General features: G+C 44.5%; 1 protein-coding gene across 1 annotated transcript; it reads left to right on the forward strand.

Moving 5' to 3' along the window:
* Nucleotides 1-3069: 3069 nt before the first annotated feature.
* On the forward strand, nt 3070-8695 carry ky (kyphoscoliosis peptidase). Its single transcript, XM_067479149.1, has 7 exons — nt 3070-3173; nt 3942-4507; nt 5089-5203; nt 5291-5408; nt 6185-6376; nt 6624-6814; nt 6948-8695. The coding sequence occupies exons 2-7, from the start codon at nt 3962-3964 to the stop codon at nt 8312-8314; spliced, it is 2529 nt and encodes an 842-aa protein (XP_067335250.1). The 5' UTR covers nt 3070-3173; nt 3942-3961; the 3' UTR covers nt 8315-8695.
* The last annotated feature ends 421 nt before the right edge of the window (nt 8696-9116 follow it).

Consider the following 9116-nt stretch of genomic DNA (forward strand, 5'->3'; position numbering starts at 1 on the left):
CATATTAGTGATCATTAGTAAAAGCACTCTTCACTTACACTGACATCATTATACTGTGCACCGATGTAAATGTGTTTTCTACTGCTCTTATATAACCAACTTGTGTAAAAAATGTAAACTATGTCTGTAACTTGTGTCATGATTAAATTGAGTTTGTTTTTGGTGAGGTTGGGGATGAACTAACGCCAAGCCTAAAGGGTGACGTCACTGATTTTTCAACTTGGCTGCACAAATATCAAATATTCATCTGTTGCTCGTATTATGGAGGTTGTCTTGGTCAACTGGCTCCTCCACATGACATCATCTGTGGAAGGTTTTATTGTAGACAAGGTGTAGGAGGGGTGGGCTGTGCCACTTCACCAGTCAGGAAGGTTCTCAAGTAGTGGGAGTCAAAGGATGTTGCTTGAATGATCATGAGATGTCAAAATAAGAGTGTGATAAAACCTAAAACTGGAAAGAAAACGTCTAAAAAAAAAAAAAAAATAGAAAAAAGAAAATACATGAACAAAACAATTAAAACTATACAATTAAAGACCTTAAAAGGTTTGACTAAACAAAACCATAGTTATTTTTACATGTTTCATAAAATAGAAATGACAATACTCTCTAATATTATACTCTCCATTCAAACCTATTGGATTTAGGCTTTTAAAATTCTAAATCCAGAATGACTGTCTACATTTTCTAAGAGTTGATGTTACCACCTCTCGCTGCCAAATTATTGCAGTTTTTAACTGTAGAGGCGGATACACATGTTAAATATACAGTGGGGAAGAAAAAAAAGTGGCACGTTTAATATGATTCATATAGGAAACAAGCGGAAAAAGGGTGAAGCTGCAGACATGTAAACCTCATGGGAGGTGACAGAACGGCTCACTAGCACATGGAAGCAGATTAACATCATTCCCTTTCAGCCTGGAGTGATTTCCTTTTCATTTTCTCTGCCACACCCATATTTCCTTCATGTGTTTCACCTCTATTTGAGTGGGAGAGACCCCCGCCTCTCCTCCCACCCCCACCCCCTGCTCCCGCTCTCTCTAATAAGCCAGAGTGAGATTCCTTGGCTGACAGCTGTTCCAGATGGCATTATTACTCCATGCTTTCACAGTCAGCTGGCCAACAATCCACCACCAGTGGAGGCGGCTGTCCCTCCGCTGTGCCCATGGGTCAACACCAACATATGGGCAACACTGTTATGTAACCCGGTATCCACTAGGCGACACGTTACCCCGATCACCCGACTAGTTCTCCTTTTTTGTCTTCACTTTTGCAGTGGCTATGTTTGACAAGGGCTGGGTTCAAGGGCCGCTTTTCCTTCCGCACCGTTTGTGTAGCGTTATGGCCATGGAGACAGCTACGGGAGACGGCAGTTTCAGTGTTGAACTGAAGGTAGAGGTGAGAGAACCTCGACGCTCTCAGCTCCCTCGGCATGGAAACATTCTCAAGAAAATACTTGAAAGGCACAGAGTTGATTGAGCTTTGAAGTTCAAAGCATCAGTGGTGAACATACAGTAGGAGATGAGTATGTTTAGGACCGTGTTGGTGTTTCAGCTCCGTCTACATTTCTGTTTCGCACTTTACACAGCCCCGTCCTCTCAGGAGACAGCCCAAGCTTGCACCTTTTAAAGAATACGGATTTAGAATTTGGCTCCTTTGCATTGTTGACCTCACAATGCAAAGGATTCATTGTTTTAGTCATTTCTTTCCCCACAACCACAAATATTTTATTTATGTCATTTTATTTCTTCATTTTCAAGTCTTCAGCCAGCTCCGTCTGGTTCCTCAAAAGGCTTTATACAAGTTTGTTCTCGTGTGCAGCAGCAGTAGCTCCGAAACAGCCTTTGATTCATTAATTCATTTATGAGCTTTTATTTCAAGTCTTTATGGGTAAATTAATATCCATCATACTGTACTTATCATTGCATCTTTGTAGAATTTCCGATTAGAGCTCTAATAGATGGTGATTAATGTCCTCTCAACTGAGACAAAAGCACTTTGTAATGGGATGATGTCATTATATTCCCTATTCATATCCCAGATAAATAAGTCCATAAATAAACAGTTAAGGAATAATCATAATTTTAAGGAATTCTTGTTTGTTCCATATATTCTCCCCCTTAAAAACTTAAAAAAAAAACTTAAAAACATTTGCTTAAAAACATACAGACTTAAACATTTGCTCCCCTTTAAGCTTCTTCCCCTCTCTTAACAACCATTCTGTATATTATTTGGTAGATTCTTTTTTACAAATTAGTTTTATATAATTGAGGTGTAAAATGGCCCACATTCCCCTTTAAAAACCAGAATTTCTTCTTAAGAGGTGGTTGTGATCATGGGCAATGCGGCATTGTTGTCGCCACACAGTTAGAAGTGCATCTGCACGGGGATTGTGAGCAATACGGTTCATTTGGAAAATGACAGACGTTTTCCCTAAATGTGTTGCCACCAACTACATAAACGTGGGCTGCGTTGACGAGGATGTTGGAAGTCTGCACCACCTACTGAGACACTGCATGTGATACGGGCCAGTTCAATTAAAACGGATTTGACTTTCTATTTTAAAATGGAGCCGCTAGTTTCACGAGATCTGCTTTGTGTAGCTCCAATCTATTAAAAGTGATCAGCACAGATTCACACTGACACTTTGCACAATGCGAACAAGATGAATACGGATATCGTCGGAGACCGGGCCCCTTTGCGTTTCTTTGAATGCCCAACTCTTCGTTGAATCTGACCCCCGTGACGCACCAACCTTCCCACCTGCTCACCGAAGCCACTGCTAGCCAGCAATGCCACACAACTGCAAATATTTACAATACATAGGAGTCGAGCCAATACACACACACACACACACACACACAAACACCAGACATCAGACACATGTACAGAATATATACAAGCTCATCGGAACATACAGGATTCGTCTGTAAGCCACAACCACACACACACACACACAAAGATGTCACACTCTTCAGCTGGGGCTTGCTCTATTGGCTGGTCTTAACTGCTTTGTAGTATTTTTAGGCTTGTTATTCTGGGGCTTGTCCTGGCAGGCCACTGGGGGAGTATATAAGCCTCCCCCCTGTAAGTGGGGACCACTAGAACACACAGTGGAAACATCTCTGCCTTACACTACAGCAAAACACCCAGCAGGCATTTCAAATCCTCTCAGGGTAAGTAAACGCCTTAGTGACTTTTAGGGATGCAGTGACTGATAAACACGACTGCCTTTCTTCTTTTTTTGGGAGTGTACATCTTACGTAAATCAGCAGGTATAAAAGTTGTCATGAACACAGAAAGGCGCAGCAGTGGTGCAGAAGGGTGTAAAAGCTTGGAAATGCGGCGCCTTCACTCTAGTCACACTCCAGGAAGGTCAGAGGTTAGGGCCAGCTCCAGCACTTTGCCCACAGAGCTGGTACAGCTCAGTAGCCAGCTGAAGGACACTCGAGCTGGGCGGGTATATGCCAACACGGTCTTCAGTCCGGGGTCGTCAGGTTGAAGGACGTTCTCCGCTGAGCCAACTTGCCATCCATTCGAACAAACAAGTAGTTTTCTGCTTATTGTTGCATATGTTGCTCATGTCGAATAAGTTCAACAATCTGCAGGTTCGTCACTTACAGGAAGATATTTATAAGATCATACTAGTCTGGTGAAGGTTTTCCATGAGGTGTGACAATGACTAATTGTTCCAACCTTTGCATTCATTTCTGGTCACAAATAGACCTGATGTAATTGCCAATTCATCTCTGTCTTACACAGAATGTACAGTATGGAAAATGCACACTGCTTCATTGTGTGCAGTAGGTACAATAGTGCTTTGGATCTATTGTGAAGAGTTCCCACAGCAGCATTGTGTCTCATTTTAAGCTATCAAACAAAGCCGCGCACAGGAGTGAGCTAAAAATATCTCAAAGAAAAGTGTCTTTTTTCTCTCTGCTCAGGATGCCATGTTTCCAGTATAATGTCAGCTCAAGTTGCAATTGAGAAGTTCTCCTTCCCCATCTCTTGTACTACACGCCTTTCTCTGCAAGATGAGCTGACCCCGAAAGGATGTGTGCAGGTCAGGGCCCTAGAGCTGCGTGACTTCCAGGAGAATCCTAACATAAGCAAGCCGAAACCTGTGGCAGTTATCGGAGCTCTGGTGCGTGACGACGACCATGCACCGGGGAGTCCAAAGCCCCGGAATGGAGGAGACATGGCTGCTGCCCAGGTGTTGGTCCGTGCCCAAGCTCCTCAGAGCACCGTGCTCTCACGGCAGAGCGTTGAGAGTGAGGATCAGCGCCCCGTAGCGAAGAGACAGCTTTCATTAGAGAGCGCAGCCAGGACCATCACGGTGGTGAAGAAGAGCACAGTGAGGAAGGAGGCAGAGGAACAGAGGCAGCTGAAACCAAAGGCACAGCTGGGACAAAAGGCAGCGGCAGGGAAGAGGAGGCGTCGAAAGGACCTTTTCACCAACTCGGAGGTCTTCCATAGGGTTGATTCCCATGTCATCAGGGCAGGAGCAGAGGTGAGGCATACTGATCTAAATTATGTTAACAGGTCACATTTACTATTGCTGGCTAAAGCCATTCTCGTCTTATACATAAAAAAATACGTGTTCTCTAACAACAATCCATGCCGCACTTAGCGACTAATTTACAGCCAGCTACTCTTCTACTTCACCCATAGCTAAAGGTCTCAATGCAGAGAAGTGAAAAGAACCATCTAGGCCAGGCCAGACAGTCCAAGTATCTACAGGGAGTGGGAAAAAACAGAACCAGACCCAAATAAGCACAATAACAACAACAACAACAACAACAACAAAACCACAACAGAGCGGCTCTTAAGTGTTAAAGAGGAATGACAACATCTACTTATTCGTGGCAATTAAACTCAAAGCAAATCCAGCCGCTCTCAGAGAGCACTCACATCCCTGAGCATGGAAAGTAACCTGGCCTGTTCAATACACTAGGCAACGCTGGCAGATACCGTAGGATGAAAAAAACAAAATCAAAGACAATGGCCTACATAAATGTATTTGATGCTAGTTGAATGTGAACTCAACTCTACTCAACTCTATTACTTGTGAATCTCTTGTGTGTGTTGCAGCTGAGGGAAAAGCGTGTGTATGATGTCAAGACAATAGTGCAGACCATCACACAGGGAGCCAGAAATGAGCTGGAGAAACTTCGCGCCATCTGGGTCTGGCTGTGCCACAACATTGGTGAGATGACTTAACTACACGTGCCATATAGAAGCACGAAGCATCTAGAGCGACATCCTTTTGATAAACCCAACGCTTTCTCGACAGAATACGACATAAGTGGGTACCTAGGCCGCTCAGAGAAGCTAAACTCCCCAGAGGAGGTGATAGCAGCTGGTCGGGGCGTGTGCTGTGGTTACTCCAACCTGTGCACAGAGATGTGCAGGTACATGCAAACTACTTTTCTTCAGCATCATGGTACCTTCATTATCCAGTTCATTTGGAATGTTAAAGCTGCATTCATTGATGTTTTTTGGCCACTTGGTGGCAGCACAGTACACTGTAAACACAACACCGACAAACTATCCCAGCATAAAGTTATTAGAGTAAATTTGTTAACCTGTCACTTGCATCAGTCACAGGAATAGTTACAGTACAAATGCGAGCGGCGTAGCTCTCTTTAGGTGTTCAACCAACTCTTAGGGAAAAAAATCGGACTCTTCGGCTATTAGATGATCCACTACTCACCAGCTGGTTGCTGCACACAGAGTTTACAGTAGGTTTATCAGACTTATTTAGCTGAAAACTACCAGCTACAGTACAAAAGCAAGAAAACCACAACAATTAGACAAGAAATGCTAAAACAATCTATAGAGGGGAACTGCACAGTTTTGAGTTTGTCAGTACAAGCGACCTCCCATATACTTCTAACAACACATATGTGCAGTATGTGTTGTCAGGCCTCTCACAACTCAGTGTTTAAAAAAAAAAACATATTTTACATGAACGCAGTAAAATGGTTCCATATTTCAGCATATATTTCTAGACATCAGTATGCACCCAAACACAGCGAGTGCGCTTTCTATTCTTGTTCATTCAGTATTGTGCTGTGTTCTGAGTTCAAGCTAGATAGTTTCAGTCCTAGGACTGAAATGCCTTAAAATTCCCTTCAAGGACACAGGATTAAAAACAGGAGGCAGTGAACATCATTTGTGTTTACAGAGAGGTGGGTATCGAGTGCCAAGAAGTAGCAGGCCACAGTAAAGGTGTTGGATACCGACACGGTCAGAGCCTCAAGAACGTCAAATCTGACCACCTGTGGAATGCGGTGCTTTTGGGAGGACAGTGGTTCCTGTTGGACGCCTGTTGGGGAGCAGGACGAGTAGATATGGATCGTGAATGCTTTGTCAAAAGGTTTGAAATAAGAAGAGGGATTGAAAAACAATTCCACCATACTCTACATTTAATGGTGGTGAGGTTTTAGGATTCCTCTTCCTGCAAAATAAGTCTAAATTTAACCTGGCACGTGATTGTTTAACATTCTTTTCTTTAGCACAGCTGCTTTCTTGACAAGTTTGCTGTTCGGTCTGTTTTCCTTAATCCAAACCAGCAGAGAGTTAAGTCTCAAACCATAGCGTTGTTTCCATCTGTTACCTCCAAGGTTCGATGATTTCTATTTTCTAACGGACCCAGAAGAGTTTATAGATTCGCACTTCCCAGATGAAGAGAAATGGCAGCTCCTGGACACACCTTTCCTCCTGGAGGAGTTTGAGAGGAGGGTCTTCAAGACCTCTGCCTTCTTCACCATGGGGCTAAGGCTGATTCAGCCTCAGCACTTTCACATCGTCACAGGTCTGCATTTTATGCTCAGGGTCAAAAATGTCTAAATAATCAGAAAGTGCTTCAACAGAAATATTATAAACATTTCACCCCAAAATGTCCAATCTCCCTCTCCTCCTATTTAAAAAAATGTTTTTCTCTATAGATGATGGTGAGGCAAACATGTCCATCGGATTCTCCAGACCCGCCACATTCACCTATGAAATCACACAGCACCAAGACCTTCTCCACTGTGGAGCTTCAGAGCAGAAAGAGTCCATTAACCCCTCCTTTGGCCTCCTAACGGTCTCCCATCGGAGCATGAAGCTGCAGCTCCTTCCTCCTGCAAGTGGCACATACGACGTGAAGGTGTTTGCTAGACCTGAAACTGCCACCACACCTCTCATCTGGGTCTGCTCCTTCACAGTTGAGTGTCCCAAACCTCGGGCCATGATGGAGATCCCACAGAATCCCTTCTTATCTTGGGGCTTGCAGCCTGGCGCAGGATCTTTGGGTATTGCAAGCAGCAGCCAGGGCGGCGAGTCGGCCGAGGTGGAAGAGGGCGTCTTTAAGTTGGTGTTAAAGACGTCCAGACCTCTGATGGCACTGTGTGAACTGGTCCACCCAGAGCTGGAAACTGTTGTAGCCAAGCGCTGCCTTGCTACTCAAATTCAACCCGACGTGCTGACCTGCCACGTCCTGTGCCCGCTGCGTGGCTTCTACCGACTGTCAGTGTTTGTGCGGGACTATGAGAAAACAGATGTCAAGTTCCAGAACGCTGCAAACTTCCTGTTGCACTGCAAAGGGAAGACGGCGGGAGTCGATGAGCTCTTCCCTTCTAACCTGGGCTCGGCGTGTGGGCCAGGGACCAGAACATCAGAGGTAGGGCTGTCCAAATTCAGCCACACCACAGCAGTGGTGAGCACGGTGCAAGGGAAGTGCAACATCACCTTCCACAATCAACGGGAACTTGAGCTTCACACAGTGCTCGGCAGGGAAGAGAGCGAAGCAGCAGCTATTCCGCTTTCACGCTACCTCTTCTGTACGTACACCGACAGCAAGGTGACGGTAAGTGTCAGCTTCCCCGGTGCGGGGGTATATCGGTTGGGTCTGTACGCTAGGCTCACAGCTGGTGAAGATTTCAACCCCATGTGTGATTTTATTCTGAGGAACAGCTGCGTTCATCCGGGGCCTCCATTCCCCTGCGTCTACTCAGCCTGGAGGAAAGGCTGCGTGCTCTTTGAGCCTCGTGTGGGCCTGCTGGAGCCGCTCTCCTGGATCCTCTTCAGGGTGAGGGTCCCCGGGGCCCAGAGGGTGAGCGTGATGGGACAGACACGCACCGATCTTAAAATGAACCGGAGCAGAATCTGGGAGGGTGAGGTTTTCACTGGAAACAGTCCCCAACAACTGAAACTGGCCACCTCTTCGGGGGACTCCAGTGACATGGATGTTCTGATGACTTTCGACATCAAAGAGCTGGAGAGAGGAGGGGGAAGTCAAAAGGCTGGTGAAGACCACATGGATCGCTGTTAACTGCATAAAAAAGCTATGAAAGGACAAATGCAAATCGATATTTGCAAACAATTCAAACTGTGAGCCATAAATGTTCAGGTCAACTGCATCTACATAATACATGCAGAGGCAGGTTACTGCCAGTCATAATAGGGTGTATAAAAATCATTGTACAAGTGAAATATGATTCTGTGTAAACTTTGTAGCCGTGAAGTGATATTATTTATTGGAAGGCTGTTATTTGAACCAGCTAGTATCAGTATGAAGAAACTTTCGAGGCCCGTTTTCATACGGATCAGGATTCGTGCATTTGTGCATTATGACAGTGTTATGAGAAGTAAATCTGCATTATGATAAATAAATATACACTCAATAAAAACACACTGTGAAAAATAAGATCTTTTTGGATGATTTCTTTTCCCAACAGGCACATGTCTGCCACTGCATTTTAGGACCCATAATTACTTAGTTAAGGTGCACAAACCTAATCCAGTGATCTAGAAAGAGAATGTGCGTAAACTTAATACCCAAGTAGAAGTGCAACTACTTTATTTGCTCACAAAATACTCCACTACCAGCAGAAGTACAGCTTTAGAAATTGTACAGTACATTTTGTGCTAATGTTGTCACCAAAACATTTCTCTGAATACTACAACTCCAAACCTGTTTTTGAATTAGCATTATATTAGGACGGGGCTTAGCAAATCTAATTGGAGAACACTATGCCCCCAACACGGAATTGCCAGCCAATCGATAAGTAGGTCCATCTAGGTACAGTCCTAAACTCTTACACGAGGGTTGTAATGCTTGGATTTGGTGGATG

This window comes from Channa argus, chromosome 16 (assembly GCF_033026475.1).
Source record: "Channa argus isolate prfri chromosome 16, Channa argus male v1.0, whole genome shotgun sequence".
Classification (NCBI taxonomy): Eukaryota; Metazoa; Chordata; class Actinopteri; order Anabantiformes; family Channidae; genus Channa; species Channa argus.

Excerpts from the sequence above, each read along its gene's own strand:
- ky (XM_067479149.1), top strand. The coding sequence starts at position 3,962 with ATGTCAGCTCAAGTTGCAATTGAGAAGTTCTCCTTCCCCATCTCTTGT. Across the intron at positions 6,377-6,623 it reads CGTGAATGCTTTGTCAAAAG|GTTCGATGATTTCTATTTTC; the intron begins GTTTGAAATAAG and ends GTTACCTCCAAG. Across the intron at positions 6,815-6,947 it reads GCACTTTCACATCGTCACAG|ATGATGGTGAGGCAAACATG; the intron begins GTCTGCATTTTA and ends TTTTCTCTATAG.